We start from the raw sequence: 20436 nt of genomic DNA on the forward strand, positions 1-20436 counted from the left end.
ATTTGAAGTTCTAAACGAAAACTGAATCCAGTTTTTAGTTTTTTAGTTTTTAGTGTTGTAGGAAAATATAAAGCAACGGCAGAGATCAATAGTTGAAAGATCAACGGCAGAGATTAAACGAGAACCAACGACAGAGATCAATAGTATAAACAGGCGGGTAGGCGGGTAGGGTAGGGTAATTTCGAGCTTTACCCGCCACCCTACCCATCTAGCGGCGGTTAAGAAATTTTTTACCCGCCACCCTACCCGCCAAATAGTGGATAGGGTAGGATACGGTTAAAAAACTGGCGGGTAGGGTAGGGTTGGCGGGTATGGGTAGGGTATGTGCACCCCTAGTAAAGTCCTTCCAAACAGGACCTTGTCACAGTTAGACTTTCAAAACTGCATAACAGGGGATATCACGGAAGCACGAACTCATATTTATTTTCAACAATCCAGAGGCTAGAGATAGTGGACATGTAGGGGCCAGATAAAACAGCTGAATTTTAGTTAAAAAATATAGAATAAAAGTGCTGAATTATTAATATCAGAAGTAGAAAGGTTAATCATGTTAGGCAGTTAGTACTAATTGTTTATTTTTCTCAACAGCATGGGTCGACTTTGAAATGTCCAACAAGATAAGAAATCACAATTTGCAACTCCTTTTTAGCCAATCAAGTATTCAAACTCAATAACATTTTTATGATATTTTTTTTCTTTTCAGATTTAGGTGTCGTTGTTGATCAGTTTCTTGAAAGCAATGGGTTTCTTAAATTCCATATAGAATTCAGGAAACCGTCGTATACATAGAAAAAAAGAATATCAAGAAAAGGAAGCATCCTAGAAACTGCCAGCAAATTTCTTTGCAAGAGCGATTTCAAAGAAGTATCTAATCTATATGAGACAGCAGTACATTCTGTTGAATTGTTCTATAAAGATCATTTCTTCTTCATTTGGTGTATATAAAGCAGAAGAGGAGCTCGATGCTTGAGCACTACTAAAAGATCTCAGAAAAAATGAGTAGTATTGTTTCAGAAGTTTTTGTAGGACTAGGTGATTGCATATCAATCCTATGGGCATTGCAAGAGAAGAGGTATTTCTCTGTGTTTGAAGCTGTAACTGGTAGTACGAGATCTTTGTTTAGGATTCTTGCAGCTTGTACAATTAAATTGAGAAGATCAAGAAGAAGAGTGGGAGTTTTGTGATCGGTTTTTGCACAAACCATTTTTTGTTAAATTTTTTGGATCTTACCTGTGTAACAACACCATAATCAATCAAAAAACATTCATATTCTTTGCTTATATTCTGGGTACTTTCATTTTCATTTCCATAATACTGGGTGCAGTCTGTCTGCACATTTTGATCCATCATCTATGGAGTCTTGTTACGAATTCTGTCTTGTTATTTAAATTCATCGATCGAACTCTTCAAAGCCAGTTCAGATTTAAGACGTCGTGCCGGGAACATTTTTGGTATAATAATGTGATCAGAAAAAATTTGTTCTGTTGAAAATCAAAACAAGAGTCTTGCTGAAAAAAAAAAAAATCAAAACAAGAGTCTTGCTGAAAAAAAAATAATCAAAAGACACGCAAAAAGTGCGTCTGCCGGGAGTCGAACCCGGGTCTATTGCTTGGAAGGCAATTATCCTAACCGTTGGACTACAAACGCTTTGTTGCTGTGAGAGCCTTAATTTGTGAATATACTAATTATTTATTGGAGAAGTAAAAAGTTAATTGAGCTCCTTAGTCTTGGAGTCCTTGCACCTCCTCAGAACAGAACGCCTCTTTTTCCAACACGAGAAAGATCTAACAAAACTCTAGAATACAACAACTGCTGATTTCGAACTCTCTTGATAGTTATTCCAGATTTCGGAGCAATGTCAGTCATTATCAAAGTCTTCCTGAAGGGATTCAGGTGGATATCTTTCTAAGGTTACCAGTGAATTCGATCTTAGTCTCTACATGCAAAAATTGAACTCACTGGTGACTAGTAGCCTTAGAAGCCTCATCTCCATTAAATCGGGTACTCATGTGGAGAAAATACAAGCAGCAAAGTGATCAATTGAATCTATCAATATTGAGGTAACAAATTTTATCCCAATTCTGATACTTAGGTTCTCATTTCTTTGCAAAAATGAGTGCATATAATTTAGGTTTTACATAGACTCATTTAAGTAACCTTGACATGGATAATCTCACCTGGGTTTACTTTAGAAACTTCAATACTCGTAACTTTTGAAGCATTTGTTACTGGATGAGTGACTATTACTTCGTACTCTCCATGAAAAAGTGAAGTATCTAAATAGCCATTAATATCTGTTGTAGCTTCAAATTCCTCTGATTTCCATTCTTTGAGTAATTTATCCACCACTTCTCCTACTTCATTACTTTTGTAGTTTGGATCTGTCATACACATTCTGCCACAACCATCAATATATGGGCCACTAAATATGATCATTCCGTCGACATATGGGTTAGAGTAACCTTCCCTTAGTATCTCCTCTAGGACTGTAGCCTGTAAAAAGCGATAGAAAATGAGCAGGAATTAGTATGATTAGTTGGGTACGTGTTACTTGATCAGGATATTAGCATTGTTGAGTTTATGTAAACAATTTTGCACCAAGTATAGCGAATACCTGATTTGGACCTCTGTTGACATCCACTTCTGTTAGCCACATAGGGAATCCTAATGAACCTAGCATATCCATGCCAGCTCTCATGTAAGCAAGGTTTGGTGGAAGTGCAGGAAAATGGGTCTGCAACCCGATTCCAAACGGTATATTTTCATTTCCAGGGTAGGCTTGAATTTCTTTAAGCTTCTTCAAGTAGTTTTCTGGGTGTGCAGTCTTATCCTTGCTATTCTCAATTGTATTATACTCGTTGAGAAAAAGAGTTGCTGTTGCATCAAGCTGGTGAGCCCTATTATAGAAAATCGCTGAGGCATTTTTGCCGAGCATGTCCTCAAAGAAGGAGAAATGCATGTTTTCGTTCACCACATCCCATGCAATGAGTTGTCCACTGTATCTAGAAACCACTGAGTCTATTCTTCTTGCTGATGCTTTTCCTATTTCCTCGGGTGGAAGTGTCGTAAGCCATTTAGGTTGAGTTTTGGGGTTGTCCCAGAAGACATTGTGACCTCTGATGGAAATGTTATTTTGCTTTGCAAATGCTACCATGGCATCAGGGATAGTATAATTTTCTTGTCCACGTCCTCTCGCCTCATTGCTGTACCACTTCATCTCATTTGCAAAGGTGGTATATTTGAATCTTGAGCTGAACCAATTCTGGTAATCTATGCTTGTGAGAATGTTTTTTGACATTGCACAACCAAATGTGAAGTCTGATCTAATTTGCTTGATGAAAACTTGAACACCTGCTAGTTTAGTTCCATCAACATCAATGACTTCGAATCTCACTTTGTTTTTACGTACCTACAAGCATATCAAAATGAAACATAAAATATTTGTCATGTGTTGCCTTTCTGTCTATAGAAACAGAAGTGAAAAGCCTTATTCATTTTGTTATTTTAAAGGACTTCCAAAGATACACTGATTTTGTGCACAGGCTGCCTAGTGCCTTGATTTACATTCAAATTTACCTTCTCGATGCTTGCATCTTGATGGGCTCTCCACTGTGCCTTACTAAATGGTTGTAATGAGATACTGTCCACCCAAATCTCCACTATTGCGCTTCCAGTCTGAAAATTGGCAAAAGGAAAAGTCAGGACAGAATTTGACTAAATCAGGGCATTTACTATTCTAGAAAAAGACCAATAGGAAGACATCCTATATTGTGTATATTCTAGTTATTTGACCAAAAATTGAAAATTTTCTTATAAATTTCATATCATTACCTCAAAATAAAGGTCTGCGTGGCTTGTTGTATTTGTGGAGATGCCTCCCTTTAGCATTGACCAGCAACCAGACTTAGCGATGACTGTTCCAGCATGTAGTAGTTGACTGTCCTTAGTCTTAAACATAGCACTAACTGCTTCATTCCCTTTACTTATCTGTACCCAAGCTGTAACAGAAGAAACTACTGTTATTGTATCTGTGTGTATGTTTCATGGTACGCAGGAAAAAACATACTGTAAACCAGAAAATAAAAAGAAAGGAAAAGGCAGCTAGTGTATCTGAAAGTATGGATCACGAACAAGATTAAGCTAAACCTAAATGTTGTACACTTCTCAATTTCTCTATCTGTTTTCAGATGATTTTATTCTTGTAACAGTATTAAGTATTACCTGATAAAGCATACAACTTGTCTTTTTCCAGGTTAACTTTCTGCCTGAAACTATCCAGTGGATGTATTCTGCTATGGCTCACCAGGAACCTGTTTCCGTTGGATAGTCGCTGTTTGATTGCCCCTTGCCCCAAGGCTTCCCATCCTTTTACACCATTGTTGAATTCAGGATTGACTATAATCCCTCCTTTATAGTGAGGTTTCTCAGGCTCTGCCAAGCACTAATAGAGTAGATGATGGACAAAGGAAAAACAGATGGAATTTAATCAGTAAATAGTGTATAAGCAGTGAAACGGAGCAGAGAATGCAAGAATTTGTAGTACATGACTTACTCATGTGGTTGCTGCTTTGTGTAAGTAACAATTCACTATTTAATTTAAAGCATTTGGTTCAAAGTATTAAAAATAAGGCTATTTCATTTCAATTCAGGCTTATAAGCAATTTTTAGAATGTCAGTTAGAGTGTTCAGCTTGCCTTCATTGTGCCGGAGTAGTCATAGGAGAGAGCCTCAATAGCATGCCCTGCTTTCAAATCCAATAATTAGAGATGTTAGATTCTTTTATTAAGTGTTACATACATACAGATTTTCTTACTTTTATATTGGATCTCTAATATCTGGCTTTTATTTTCACATAAGGCGCTAAGAAATTCTGTAGTTTCGCTCGTAATAGTTTGGGGTTCTGAGATAGAGTTAAAATTCTAAAACATGAAAATTGCCGTACCTCTAGGACAAGTTAGTCATTTATCGAGAAAAGTTGTGTTATGTGTTTCTGTTCTTGATGGATCACTTCATGTTAGTGTGAGGTTTGGTTGCATTACAAATTCTTAATAACGAAGAGATAATCTCTAATCTGTAGGTTTTTATCCTGTTGAGTGAGAACCCCCATTACTATCCTCGCTCCTCAACTCTAGGACACGTTTAATTAATGCAGACGGGTCAGAACACGAGAATCCATTGCTTATCCCTGCCTGGATTCTAGCTAGTTCGTTCTTTAATACCTAATCCTTCGTTTATGCTAAAACATATGATAGGCATACCCTCCGGTTGGAGACCAGGAGTGGTGTCTGAAAACCATCCAGTGAAAATAAACACAAAAAAATACTGTAGTCTGTATGACTTTTCTAAGGAAATAAAAATGTGTAATCTGACTAATTTTGCTAATTTGGAACAAATTTTTTTTCCCAGGAAACAAGTAATCATTCTGAAATATAATTCTGAACAGTATAAATATTTATGCTTCGCCTTTTGGCTTTTGCAGTTTCTGTAATAAGCTATGTAAGCCTGCAAAGCGTATGAGACCATAAGGTATTATCTAAACACCATGATTAGTTATTTGCAAACGACTGATATACATTTACCTGCACATAGTAATGGACATAGAAGTAGAAGCAGAATAACAACCTCCATAACATGAAAACTATAACACAACCAACCTAAGCACCCACGAATGAAGAGAGGTAGATAGACGGAAAGAGAGGAGAAGCTATGTAATTGAGTAGGAGAAGATGCAGAGATTACTAGTGTAGAAGAACCAAGAATATATAGCGTAGAAGCATGTTGGGGCTTAGAATTAGCTGCTTTTAATATGATAGGATGACTAACTGAGTGTGTATTGATGGCTGAAAGCACTTTTAGGTAAGTGTGTTAGAAAGTTCTCCATCTCATGACTTCAGTGGACGATGATGTGACTCTTGATTAATAACAGAGGGAGAGAGATGTAGTAATTAATTAGGAGAGGATGGGGAGATCGGCTAATAGAAGAACCAAAGAGATAGTGTAGAAGCTGTTGGAGGGCTTTTATTAGCTACTTCTTATTTAATAGAATGACTTATTGAGTGTGCTTTTATTTTTACCTTGAAGCAGTTTTTGGCAAGTTTGCTAAGAAGTTCTCTCTGTAGTGGTTATGTTCATTTAATGTTTTTTTTTTTTTTTTTTTTTTTTTTTTTTTTTTTTGCATTTAATGTCTTTAGTGGACTATGAATTGACTACAGGTTAAGTAAATTAAATTTTATTGGTGATGGCATGTAGTTGTAACTGGTAAGTATGTTAGCAAAACAAGGTTGGTTTGTAAATAAAGAATGACACATGATTGTAATTACACAATAAAGCAAGGGTTCGAGGGAGCCTTTTTATGGGTTATCACATTTGAAAGTCCTTCAAAATAATCAAATTGATGCGAGACATCCACTTCATGTGTTTTTACACAGGCTCCTCTCCAAATCATTTATTTCAAATGAGTTTGAAGGAATGCTCCTACGGATGTTTCATAACTATTTGACTCTTCTAACAATTGTCGCTTTGAATTTTTTATTAAAGATCTTCAAATGGAACAACTTACTGAGAAACTCACTGAGTAACCTTTATTTTATTGAGTTATTACAATCATATGACAATTATATCATAAATCAACGTTGTTTTCCTCATATATATCAACTACATGCCGTTATTAGTTTACAATTTCTGTACCTCTTCTTGTGGTTGAAAGTTGAATAAAGCTTGATTCTTAGAGCTATTGGTATGGTTTGAGATATTTTCGACCAAGGTTGGGCTTGGATTCGATTGCCTTCTGGTTTTTCTTTGTGTGCAGAAGAATGTTGGGATATGAGTACCATTGCATTAAGAATAAAGCTAATGCGAATGTATCCGTCATCCACACGTTCTTCTGCACGCAAAACACCATAATAACAATTGAAACCCAAGCTTATGAGTCAAGCTGCATTCAGCTTTCAACCGCAATGGATTTTTCTATGAGTGATTCTCTTAACTTGTTTGCAGTATTACATACTGATAGGCATTTTGGTTATGCGGCTTTAATATGGAACCATGGTCAGTAAGCATAAATGCTATCTTTAGCTTACTGAGGTTTTCCAGAAACCCATACACAGTGGTTAAGTGGTCAAGGCTTTATCATAATAGCAATTGATACCAGGTTTTCCAGAAACCCATACACAGTGGTTAAGTGGGGTTGCATGGTGCATTCTTGAAAGAGGTGCGTGTGCTTACAAAACCTTGGATCTAGCACTAGATGCTTTTGGGACCTCTGAGAGTACTTTTTTGTAGTTGTTGTTGGAGTAATTAGCTTGTCGTCTTTATCTGTTAAACTATACGTTTGGGGAACTAGTTGATCGGGTGGAGACATAATGTTGACTTATTGAGATGTCTTCCCATGAACATTAGGAAGAGGTATTAGTAAAGGATAGAGGCAGACCATCACCATGGATATATAGAACTGGCATCTTGATAAAGGCTAGAGTCAGCTTGTCCAATTCTTTAGGGTGGTCAATTGTTATCTTTAAACATGATTCTAGTCAAACAATGGCTCCAATTCTATGTATAATCGTACAGTCGGATTGATAAGAACGGCACACTTTCTGTTGCTCCAAGGTTTCAGATTCCCAGGTCTTTCATCCCTTCCATTCTTCCGCCTCTTTTTCCATGGCTCCTCCAACTGACAGTAGTATTCCAAATTGAATAGAATTCCAAATAGAATAGAATTATGATCACTTAATATTTTTGAAAATGATATGAGTCATATCACACTTACAGAATAGGCGGATGTATGCACAAGTACAACGGAACTGAAGGCAAAAAAGTGTTGGGGAATAATTGCAGTGTAGAATGCATGAAACAACACTATGGTTGGATATTACAAGGCATCCAGATCTGATTCATATGAACTTCAGTTCTTTGGGTTTCACTTGTTTGAATGTAGTTTGGCTTGTACTTCTTGATAGAGATGAAGGTCTGGCTTAAAAGCCTTTTCTAGGGTAATTTACTTAGAAATTGCTAAAGTTGAAAATATAGACAGTAGGTAGTATTCCCATGATTCAGATTTGGATGTCTGGAGAAAAATAAACACCACTCATCAAGTCAGTCGTTTGAATAGTCTCTCCAATCTAAGGTTAGATTCCTTGGTTCAGACATTCATCCTGAACAACAACTACGACAGTGTATGTTGAACATCCAACTTAGAAGAAAAATTGGTTATGGATAAGTTCTTCAAAAAAGCCAGGCTTACTGGTGTGTCAGAATATATCAAGGCACTGGAAAGCTATGTTCTTATGTGAGAAAAAGCCTAACAAGACTAGGAAGTAATTGATGTCTACTATTATAAGCCGATTAGAGCTTTCTAGATTCCTCCATACACTGTCATTTTTCTCAGTTCTCACTCTTTCATGTCTAGATATTGTTCATTTGATAAATAGAATACTGCTCATTACTAGAATCGTAGTGCTTGAGTAACCGTAAGAAAGCGTAGAGTAGCTTAAAAACAAATTTGAAGAAGTTTATTCACCAGACAAATGGTGCTGAAAACAATAGTTAAGTGGTACAACCAAAATTGGAACAGTATGAAAGTTTGTCATACATCAACTTGTACATTGAGTATTGTTGTTGTTTCCTCCAGGGTTTGTGGTGCTGACGTTTCTGGCGCTGTTACTTTGAAGCTCTGAGTCAATGTGGAATTCATAAATGGGTGACTAATCGTTACATCATAGTCCCCGTGGAAAAGCGAAGTCTTGAAGTTACCGTTCACATCAACTTTCCCCTTTGAGCTCTTAGGTTTCCACTCATTAAGCAGCTTGTCCACTACATCACCTGTTGGAAGGTTGTTGAAATTCCCATCTGTCAAACACATTCTCCAGCATCCATTTGGACCCCTAGCAGCCCACATGAGAATCCCATGCACCGCAGGGTGAGCATGCGCTTCCCTCAGGACCTGCTCCAAGTACTGTGCCTGAATTAAAAAGAAATGAAAAGTTATCATTTCACTTTTCAGCTCTAATATCAAATCCGTAATGTGAGATTTCACTCCAAATTATCATGAATGGTATACCTGATTTGGGCCGTCTCGTACATCGACTTCTGTGAGCCATATGGAGACTCGTGCTGCAGCAAGAGTATCAATTGCTGCTCTCATGTAAGGAATATTAGGTGCATCAAAATGACCCTCTAGTCCTATCCCTGTTGGGACATTATTCCATTTAAAGGTTCTAATCTCTTTAAGTTTACGAAGATATTCAGCAGGTGACGCCTTCGAATCACCACTCCGCTCTATTGTATTGTAGTCATTCAAGAACATGGGCGTTCTTCTGTCAAGATGGTGTGCTTTCTGGAAATAAACTTGTGAAGCATTTGCCCCAAGCATACTTTCGAAGTATGAAAAGTGTAAGTTTTCATTAATAACATCCCAACCTATAAATTTCCCTGAGTATCTCGAGACAACAGATTGAACCCTCTTATCTGCTGCAACTTTGAGGTCTGCAGGTGAAAGTGATTTTACCCACCAGGGTTGGTACTTCGCGTCATCCCATAAGATTGTGTGACCTCGAACAGGTATTCCATTTTGTCTTGCAAACTCTAACATGGCATCTGCGACAGAGTAGTCCTCTTTTCCACGCATGTTTTCAGTGGCATACCACTTCAGCTCATTCTCAAAAACTGTCACTGTGAACCTAGATGTGAACCAGCTTTGATAGGCTCTGTTTGTTAGGATATCCTTCTGTATAGCTGATCCAATCGGGAAGCTTGGTTTGTTACGCCTAGGCCTGAAGTGGATCTCTGCCCCGTCAAGAATTTCACCCTTTGAATTGGTTACATGAACTTTTACCTCCCTCATACGTGCCTGTATGTTTATATTAGAATCTCAATCGCTGGTGGAGATGAACAAAAAAAGAAAAATTACAATGTGCAGTTTTGGGAGTATTTTTTTCATACCTTGGCAATACTTTCAACTTGGTGAGATCTCCATTCTTCTTCTGTAAATGGTTGTAAGGAGACACTATCTACCCATACGTCCACTTTTGTGTTGTTGCTCTGAAAGTAACAACAAATATAAAGTAAAACTACACGTAAACTCGCTTTATTATTTCTAGTAAACATCTAATTCTTTACTCATACTTTCACAGTGCAGTAATAATGGTGTGATTTATGCAGGGGGTAAACAAGCAGTACCTGAAAGTAGAGCTCGGCATAACCAGATGAATCAACAGTAAGGCCACCTTTCAGCATGGACCAGCAACCAGATTGGGCGATAGTGGAACCCGCATGTGTAAATCCGTCGGTTGTTTTGAAAACTGCCTCTACCGTCTCTTCTCCTTCACTCACTTGTATCCAAGCTGAAAAGAACCCCAAAATTTATTAGATCTCAGAATATGAATCTGTAATCTCTCCCCGCCCATGGAATTCAAGACTTAAATGTTGCAAAATTTGCATAAGCTTTTTAAATTTTACCAGAAAATGTGTAGAGCTTCCTCTTTTCTAGATAAAGCTTCTGTGAGAGAGTATCATGAGATTGATTTCTACTGTGAGCGACGATGAAGCCGTTTCCACCCGTAGACTTTTTGTGCATTATGGCACTACTACCAAATGAAGACCATCCAGCCAAACCATGGCTGAACTCCGGATTAACAATAATCCCTCCATTATATTGCGGTCTCAAAGGTTTTTTTAAACACTGGGAAAATTGAAGAAAGAATCACCAAGGAACATTTAGATTAAGCAGAAGCTTTAACATTTTTGGTTATAAGAAGTTGAATGCAATATATTACCTCAATGGTTGCCGAGTAGTCATAAGATGCAGCATCTATTGTATAACCTGCAACCACCAAATTTTGATCTATCGTGATGAGGAGAAAGCAAAAAACAAAAATCAAGAAAGACCACTCATTTAGGCGGTCTCCGGTCTCTACTTAGCCACTACAGGTAGGTGTAAGGGAAGTGTAAGAATTCCGTGTTGAAATAGTAAAGGCTTGTGCACCATGGCTGCTACTAGGGATGTTTGCCCCGGAGGGCTCTTATCTCTTTTCTTCTTCTTTTATTTTGAAACTTTTGGAAGCGCTTTCTCTAATATGGTTATCATGCAAAACAAAAACAAGTTTTTGAATAAGTTAGAATTTTACCTGCAAATAGTAGACAACCACATAACAGCAAAAGCCATGCTTTTACTTGAAAAACCTCCATTGACATGCTATACAACAACACTTTCGAAGCCCCTGAAGTGAAATTAAACCCAAATAATTAGAAAAGAGGAAAAACAAGAAGAACCTCGAAGATTCATACATGACGGAAATATTTACTTACAGTATAAACAGTTATGTTATGGGGACAATGGGTGGTTGACTGTTGAGATATATATATATACACTGAATATATATGTAAGAATGGTAAGATATTACATTTAGAGTAATCTAAGTAAAATTGTAGAATTTCAAAAACTTGAAAAGGAACAAAATCTTTTCTATTATAGAAGAAATTACCTTGCATTAGTAAATACTTAGTATGTATGTTAATAACACGAATTAAATGTCAATTAAGCATTTCTTTTTGTGGATTATTTGGTGCCCTGAAATTTTTTAAGGAAAATAAAACCGTGTGCCTGACACGCCATTGAAATTCTGGTCTACGTATGGGAAGTTTGACATCTACTTTTCCTAACATGCAACAAATGAAACATATGGAAAGGAACAAAATGCTGGCTTTTACGTAGGATTTGTTTGATAACAATTGATTATATGGAATTAGTGTCTTTCCATGAAAATAAAATGTATTCCTTTGTTTGATTACAAATTCAATTACATGGAATCGACTTGACCACCATTTCGGCACAAGCCTCATAGCGTGTTTGGATGCACACTTAGAAGTTATTTTTTGACTTCTAGAAGTCTGTTTGGAGAATTTTAAAACGACTTTTAGAAATAAAAAAAATTAACTTTTTGTGAAGCAGATTTGTATCCAAACACGTTATTAATGAGAATCTTTTCCGGCTTTAAGTAGATAGCTGCAATCCACTGCAATCCACAGTATTACTACAATATGGGTCTAGTAATTGTGCTGCATAGCTTCCTTCAATTCCGTTGGAGGTACCTGCATAATTTAGAAAAACCATACCAGTACGGCAGTATCAATGCAGTTAGTACTGTAATCAAAGGAAGCGTCAAAGTTTATACTGGCGTCTAGTCTAGGAAGGGTCCGAGAGCTACTTGTTGTCCATGCGGAGCTAGAAATTTTTTGTCTAAACACAACTGAGCAAGATTGGAAAATCTATTCAAATGAAACTTGATCCTATATGCAGTAGAGATAGGATTTAAAGATATTCCATAAAATCCAGCAACCAACCATTAAAGTTACTTGCATGTTACTTGCATTAATATTATCCGGTTTTATCTTTGTTTGTTTTACTAGCCAGCGTTTAGCATGATACCACTCCATGATCTTGTGTTTGGCGTGTCGGGTTGGCAGTGCGAGCCGGTTCTAGCCTTCCTAAGGGGAACATGCCCTGTTTCAGCCTTCATTGCCTATATGCGTAGGCCCGTAGGGATACTGAAAAAATTGGGTAATTAGGAGTGGTATTTTTTGGTCGCAAATATACGAAGTTGCCGTAGTCAATTTTTATAGCGGTTTAATTCCGATGGTATTCAACCGAGACTAGTTTCCGGGATTTTTCTGCTTTGCAGTTTTTATGATTAAAAAAATCTTGTGTGTTGTGTGATTTACTTTACTTCCGCATTATATTCTTTATCTTTATAATTAAAGTGAATACACTTGTACATTAAGCAAACTTGATACGATCCCATAGACTGATTCGGTCATGAACTTAAGCAATTTACCAAGTTACATTTTGTTGAAGTTAAAATACCCTAGATACGGTAGGTAGGCAGCTAGGGTTCGTAGAATGGAATATAAGTAATGGTTTCTCATTTCCTAATACCGAGGACTTTTCAATATAATTGGTCCCGGAGTTGGCAAAAAGCTCTACAGTTAAGCGTGCTGGGGAGGAGTAATCTAGAGATGGGTAACCTCCCGCAGCAGAGCCCGTTAAATCCCCATATTTCCGGATAACCGCAGTGGCTAAGAGGGGACAATATCGGTGGAAGGTAGGGTCATTACATAAGTGATGATTGATATGTTTGTTTTTTTTTTTGGTAAGATTACACAAGGTGTATCTACAGTAGGTTGATACAAAAGGATTGTGGTGTACTTAGTACCCTCGTCATTTCAAGGTGTTAAAATAATTTTTAATGGTACGTAATTTGTTTTGTTAGACCTAATGTTCGGTTGAACCTACATATTTTGGTTGTCAAGTATATCGCCATATTTTAGGTGCCAAAACTACTTTTTGATATTAGCATACTAAAGTAAGTTTCAGTTTGGAATGGATTACGAAGTAGATTCTAGGATTTTTCAAGCTACTCAAGACGGATGGAGGTTTAAATATCACATGAAGATATCAATTTGAAGAAGCTTTGCCGAGGTAAGTCATGAAGACTAGTCTTACCCAATTGTACTCATTTCTTTATGTCTATCTATCTATCTATCCATCCATCTATATCAATCACAGCAAAATCGAGAACTTTAATGGTTTATCATAATTCAAAGAATATCATATCACATATTAGCTTCTTGTTAAGTATAGTGAATCAACTTCCAAGATAGCACTTGCTCATAGAACTTGAAACTAAGCTTGAGAGAATAAACACAAGTGTTATTAGAAAATTTAAGACCGACAAACTCATTCTTGAGTTTGTAAGTTGTTTTGGTAGTTTACCATTAATGATCTTCATTCACTTGAATTCACAAAGCTTTGTCTTGCTTTTGTAAATCAAAAGCTTATATAACTCAAAAATTAAGTCAAATAAAGTCTTTGAGTCTATGAGCCTATTTCAAAAATTCACAAACCTATTATAGAGAATTTCTCTGAGAATTTTTGTCTTTTGAGTTCGCAAACCTATCAATGAGTTTGCGAACCTATTACGAAGAAAAATTATCCTAAGATTTTAATGTATTTGAGTTCGCGAACCTATTCAAAGAGAAGACTTAGAGCATTTGAGTGTATGGACCCAAAAGGGTGAGTTTGCAATCCTAACATTAAGCAATGCTCCTGAGACTTATTTGTGTTTGAGTTCCCAAACCTAAAAGAGTTAGTTTGCGAACCTAACAAGTTTTGGTTTCTCATGCATATGTTTTTGCATTTGAGTTTTTGAACATATCCTTTTGTGTTCGAAAACCTCCAAGTATGTCATGTTTTGTCTCTTTTACTCCAAAGATTCAACCATGAGTTCTTGTACTGAAAAACTTAATGAGCCAAACCCATAACATCTATATCGTTGGGATCATTTATTTTTCTTTGGATTTCAATGAGAACTTTCTACACGCTTACGGATTGTTGTTCCTTAGCTAATTCTTATGGTTAGAAAGTATAATTATTTTCTTGTGAAAGTTTGAAGTTTTCTTTAGTACAAATGCTTCTCATAGTCTATAACTTCACACCATGAAAAGAACCTCTTGACTTGCCTAATTCCTTCCAATGATTTTTTCATGTATCTTAGAAAGCGAGTTTGATTTGGAAGTTGGGAATTATCTTGGGTTGTATGAAATTTATTGCTTATGTCCAAAGCAACCCATCCTTGGTTGATCACAATAAATTGGAGACACTAGCGCGTAAAACTCAAACGCTACGCTCATATATATTTTGTTTTAAAGTTTTCCTCCAAACCTAAAGGATCTTCATGATCTAAGGTTTGATTTTGAAAGACTTCACTTGGAATTCGCTAAGCACAAGTTCACCTATCTTGAAGGAAAAATAGTTTTGTAACTTGTATTTTTATTTTTGTAGCTTAAAAGTTCTTGTCTATTCTAAGGTTATTCTTGAAATGACGATGATACCAAGTACACCACAATATCTTTTCCAATCAACTTACTATAGACACACCTACAGAAACAACAACTGCCAAAGATTAGTTCAACAAGATGTAACTTGGTAAAGAACTTAAGTTCGTGACTGAACCAATCTATGGGATTGTACCAAGTTTGATTATGTGCCTTTAGTTATAAAGACAATAAATATAATACGGAAGTAAAGTATATAACATAACATATATAAAAATTTTAACGAGGAAAAATGCAAGGCAGAAAAACTACGTGACCTAGTACAGTTTTGAATACTCTCTAAAGTAAGCCGCTATAAAAATTGACTTCCGCAACTTCGTATATTTGAGACCAAGTAATCTATTTGTAGTTACTCAGTTCCTTCTGTATCCCTGCGCCTATAACCAATCTGATATGTGCACGTGAATCCCAAGATAAATTACACTATCTCAAGTTGCTTCACCTGTCGTGAAAACTTCTTGAAAAAATGGGGGTATAACAACACCACCCAATATTTCGCTTAGAAATCTGTATGGACTAACTCCGAAATACTTTGCTAGAGAATCAACTAGACAATCAGACTCAATCTAGATAAAAAGTATCTTAAGGAGTTATTATCTCAATCTCTCGATTTGATTTCTACTCAAGCTAAAATCAATAGCGAGTCTTTATCAAAGAGAGATAACTTGGAAGGTACCAAAGACCAATGTCCAAAGATCAATCAACTACAATCAACAACCAAAAGTGGGATTAGATAAGTTGATGATCACGAGCGCACAACCTGTATTATTTCTATTATATAAAATATAATGCGGAAAAGAAAAAACACAGACACCAGGATTTTTGTTAACGAGGAAACCGCAAATGCAGAAAAACCCCGGGACCTAGTATAGATTGAATACACACTGTATTAAGCCGCTACAGACACTAGCCTACTCCAAGCTAACTTCGGACTGATCTATAGTTGAACCCCTACCAATCTCCCACTGATACAAGGTACAGTTGTACTCCTACGCCTCTGATCCCAGCAGGACACTGCGTACTTGATTCCCTTTGCTGATCTCACCCACAACAAAGAGTTGCTGCAACCCAAAATCACAGACTTGATAATAAACGAATCTGTCTCACATAGAAAAGTCTATCGAAAGGATAAATTTGTCTCCCACAGATAAACCCTAGGTTTTGTTCCGTCTTTAGATATAAAATCAAGGTAGCATGAACCAATTGATAATCCAGACTTATATTCCCGAAGAACAGCTTAGATTAATCAATCACCTCTCTACAATCCTTCCTGACTACACAAGAGGATTGTCGAGGAATCACAAACAGTGAGACGAAGATGTTTGTGACTTATTTATCTTTCCTATCGGAGAACTCTCACGATCTCAAGCCAATCAATCGATTGTACTCGTACGATAGAAGATGCAAGATCAGATCACACAACTACGATAAAAGTAGTATCGGTCTGGCTTCACAATCCCAATGAAGTCTTTAAGTCGTTAACTCGAGTTTAGAGAAGAAACTCAAGATTTAATGGAAAATCGACTCTAGCGAGAGCACTAGTAGCACACAGACATGTGGGGATTAGGTTTGCTCAGTGCTAGATGTCTCCTTTATATAACCTTCAAATCAGGGTTTTGCCTTAGGTACAAAACAAACTCTATTCACCGTTAGATGAAAACCTGATTTAGATTCAATCCAATATCTCTCAACCGTTAGATCGAAAGACATAGCTTGTCACACACACTTGGGTACACGTTTACCGGGTTTGAGAAAAACCATACCCAAACGAGTAAACGTATGTTGGTTCAACATGATTACCCAAAAGGTCAACCATATGAGCATCTCATATTAATCATGTTCTTCTTCACCATAACTAGTTCAATTGACTCAAATGAACTAGTTAAGAGTTGTTCAATTGCTATGAGATCTTATGTAACTACACAAGACACAATTAAAACAAAGATGATTCGATTCGATTAGAATCGGATCATGAACATTATAGCCACGGTTTGCATAAAGCATTCCTTAATAATTAATGTTTCATGTTCAGAAAACATCTTTAGATCATAACCTCTTAAGCTCACAAACAAGTTCGCGGACTTAAGTTAATCGGTTGAGTTTTCCAAACTCAGCAGAAATTCTCGGGTCGAGAACTTCCTCCAGTTCGCGGACTTAGCACACAAACGAGTTTTGAAAATCCCAGCAGAAATTCTCGGTCGATAACTTCCGTCAGTTCGCGGACTTGGCAAGCCAATTCCATAATCCTACCGATTTCTCTTGATCAACAAAGTTCGAAAACTTCGGTTCAAGGAATACATGGTTATGTAATCTAAACTCTCATTTCAATCATTGAAACATTCTCAGAAGGTGGTATTCATTCGTGAAGAACAACAAACCTTTCTCGTCAGAGCAATTTCCAAAGTAATTGAAACGTTCATGACTTTTGTCACTAGGTGAAGATAAACCTGATCAAAGCGAAACGCTTTACCAACACATGATTTCGAGTAAAAGATAAGCAATGAAATACTCAGCTCGAAATATCAAGTGTATATGATCTAGTTTATATAGCATACGAATTTTGTCTCATAAGAAGTAGGAGAAGAATAGATAGACTTTCGAGTGATAGATAAGTTCAAATCTTCACATACATTTTTGTTGATGAAGTTCCACGGTTTCTTGGTGTAGATCTTCGTCGTTGTCGTTGAATCACCATGAAGTCCTTGAGCTCAACTACACTTTTCCTATCCTAGTCCGAGACTTAGCTAATAGGCTAGAAATCAAGACTTTATAGTTTTGATCACTAACATTGAAAAACATGCTTGATATAGCAACACATGCGAGGTTGACCGAGCTATGCTCTAACACTTCTACTATCTCAGCTTCTTTATATCGTAACCCGAAACAATAAAGGACTAACCTATTTCAGTAACCACCTCACAGTGTATCGTCTAAACCTAGGTAGGTCAGAGATATATTTTCTATTATATAAACTCCTTTAGGAAAAATATCTATAACAAGACAAATATTAAACAAATAATATATCTCAGTCAGCAAGCTCTAGCCAAGAAATTATACGAGGAAAAGCCACTAACCAGTTTGCCTGATCTTTTTCACGATTATGATCTTTATCAAGTGTACAAGTAGTATCCAAAAGATAAAAATACCTAGAAGAAAAAGTGTATTAGTCTTCAATCTTTAAAGTATCACGTGCGTAAACAACTTCATTCCCACTAATGATCGATGACCCACATAATGAAGTTTGTTAACGTTGGATGATCACTAGTCTTATTTCAAATCTCGGATCAAACATATTTGCAATAGTCAATCCTCAAATAAACTTGAGTGGCCTTATATATCAGGAAAAAAAAATGACCATAAATTAAAAAAGTTTGATAGATCAAGGATGACTATAACGTTATTCAGTCAAATCAATAATCAAAAACGAAAATAATAATATGATTTAATTTCCTGCCAACGGTACTAGTAAAAGCTTCTTGATCCCGAAGAAGCATTTAAACGAAGGACGCACAAGAAATTTCACCTAATTAGGTTACTCACCTCTTTCAACATGTGGGCTTTCTACACAAATGATTATGCAGTGTGTCAGAGATAAGTTTTTAAAAATACAAGCTCCACTATGTATCGTCTTATGACCAAAGATTTTTTGCAATAAATAATAGGGTTTCCAACTGTAATCCAACTCGTGTACTGAAACCACTCTAAGTTGACAATTAATATTAGCTAGCATACACACATATGCTTTTCTAATATAATAACTAGATAAGTTCAATATCTGGAAAAAAATTTAGAATATTTGGGTTTCGAGATCTGACCTTGTGAAGCAAGTAAATTCTTGAACATTAAGTAATAAAAGTTTATCACATGTTCAAATCACTATGTCAACATTATATGAATATTCTAAGTTGAATCCGTATACATCTAGATGTTTGTTCAAAACCTCATATAATGCAAATACAGATAAAAATTTATACAGGAATCGGTCATTGACATAAGGGATCAGTCCTGAGATCGGTCATACAAAGGAATATGTTCTAGGATCGCTCTTTCGACTTTAAAACATGATTTGGTAAGCTTTCATCCTTAGTTTATATATTTTGATATGACCTTGAATCATAACCCCAAGGGTTGAATTCATTTCTGTAAGTTCAAACACACTAAATAGTAACACGTTACAACTATAGGGTAATATTGATTCATAAAGTCTATAGATAAAGTATACTTCATAATTCTATATACCAAAGTTTTATATAACAACTAGTGTTTATTTCCTGATACTTTGGTCATAATATAATGCCCAAGTCATCGATGTTAAAGATAAGTAAAAAAATTATACTTTGAATGTTACGTTTTTAATAAATACTGACTTGAAATTACATAGACAAAATTGGAAAAAGTCAAGTCTGTGTTACTTACATCGAACTGAAGGATCATGTGTTCATTAACACTGATACGTCTTCAGTGAGTAACAATAGTGAGTCTCAAACATTTACATATTCCTTGTCCAACCTAACGAATTTGACTCTAGTAATCAAATCAATCATTTTAGAGTTTTGGAATTAAAATACCACAACCAAACTTGACGTGCCAATGCTTGGTGAGTTTGACCGAGCAATGCTCTAACAATTATCTTCTGATATAAGGTCATTCAAGAATTTCTAATCAAATCCAGATTCGATTGGAAAACTACTAACACGATTGAGTATAACTTTTATCTATTAAAATCTTTTTTGTGAGTTTTACCAAAGAATACAACCTATTTATTTAGAGATTCTAATTCTTGTGGTGATAGAAGAGTATAAACCTTAATCGTAGATTTAGAGTCATTCAAATCTAGGGAAGTGTTTTGTATCACTGATCTTGTATCAAAAGTAAATATTTAGGAGTCATGTTTGAGGCATGATATTGCTAGTATTCATGATGGTTGTGGAACAACTCATAGGGCTGTAAAGGATATCATCTTGTGAAATCAAATGTGTAGGTGTACTGACCCGACCTTCCATCTATACTGTCCCCACTTAGCCACTACGGTCATACAACATTATGAGGTTTTCAACGAGCACCGCGGCGGTCATTCAACAACAACTTCCTAGGAGCTCACATATCACTGGATTAAACTCGTCCGAGCACGCTTATTAGCAGAGTAGTTTTGCCAACTCTGGATCCAATTATGCTGAAAAGGCCTCGGTATAACGAAGACGTTCTCTATCTGTTGTGAGACAAGTATCTGGCATAACAACTCTGCATACTCTCCCACCCAAGTACAACTGATTCCTCCCTAGTTGTATCCTGTCACCAATAATGTTCTCACTTACCAACCATGGTCTTATATAGAAGTTCACCCAAGAAAATTTTCTATAAATTTAGTAACCAAAAAGTTAGTGGTGTACTTGTTACCCTTTTTAACAAGTGGAGTGTTCCAATATAAGATGTGTGTAGTGTACCTGAAAATCTTATTTTGTCAGGTTCCAGACTCTAAAACTCTTTATCTATGAGTCCAAATTTTAAAAAATTTACGATTTAGTCTAAATATTTACAATCTCGTCCAAA

At 36.2% G+C, this 20436-nt stretch overlaps 2 protein-coding genes, 2 long non-coding RNA genes and 1 other non-coding gene across 6 annotated transcripts; 2 read left to right on the forward strand and 3 right to left on the reverse strand.

Moving 5' to 3' along the window:
• Nucleotides 1–626: 626 nt before the first annotated feature.
• Nucleotides 627–8767, forward strand: LOC113286984. Of its 2 annotated transcripts, XR_003329631.1 has the most exons (4): nucleotides 627–2060; nucleotides 4253–4572; nucleotides 5480–5526; nucleotides 8627–8749. It is a non-coding gene; the product is annotated as an uncharacterized LOC113286984 (long non-coding RNA). The 2 variants fall into 2 exon arrangements; XR_003329632.1 differs by lacking the exon at nucleotides 5480–5526 and having other exon boundaries at nucleotides 628–2060; nucleotides 8627–8767.
• On the reverse strand, nucleotides 1576–1647 carry TRNAG-UCC. The gene has a single exon. It is a non-coding gene; the product is annotated as a tRNA-Gly (tRNA).
• LOC113286976 (anti-sigma-I factor RsgI6-like) lies at nucleotides 2011–5964 on the reverse strand. The gene is made up of 7 exons (XM_026535634.1): nucleotides 5580–5964; nucleotides 4695–4741; nucleotides 4222–4441; nucleotides 3832–3998; nucleotides 3577–3675; nucleotides 2615–3409; nucleotides 2011–2493 (listed from the first exon to the last, which is right to left on the reverse strand). The coding sequence occupies exons 1-7, from the start codon at nucleotides 5626–5628 to the stop codon at nucleotides 2149–2151; spliced, it is 1722 nt and encodes a 573-aa protein (XP_026391419.1). The 5' UTR covers nucleotides 5629–5964; the 3' UTR covers nucleotides 2011–2148.
• On the reverse strand, nucleotides 8494–11311 carry LOC113286967 (anti-sigma-I factor RsgI6-like). Its single transcript, XM_026535625.1, has 8 exons — nucleotides 11302–11311; nucleotides 11121–11213; nucleotides 10770–10816; nucleotides 10453–10675; nucleotides 10174–10337; nucleotides 9937–10035; nucleotides 9056–9844; nucleotides 8494–8956 (listed from the first exon to the last, which is right to left on the reverse strand). Exons 2-8 carry the CDS (start codon nucleotides 11185–11187, stop codon nucleotides 8582–8584), a joined length of 1764 nt encoding a protein of 587 aa, XP_026391410.1. The 5' UTR covers nucleotides 11188–11213; nucleotides 11302–11311; the 3' UTR covers nucleotides 8494–8581.
• Nucleotides 9006–10409, forward strand: LOC113286993. The gene is made up of 4 exons (XR_003329636.1): nucleotides 9006–9139; nucleotides 9236–9387; nucleotides 9487–9555; nucleotides 10156–10409. It is a non-coding gene; the product is annotated as an uncharacterized LOC113286993 (long non-coding RNA).
• Nucleotides 11312–20436: the final 9125 nt, after the last annotated feature.

Source organism: Papaver somniferum, chromosome 1, assembly GCF_003573695.1.
Source record: "Papaver somniferum cultivar HN1 chromosome 1, ASM357369v1, whole genome shotgun sequence".
Lineage (NCBI taxonomy): Eukaryota > Viridiplantae > Streptophyta > Magnoliopsida > Ranunculales > Papaveraceae > Papaver > Papaver somniferum.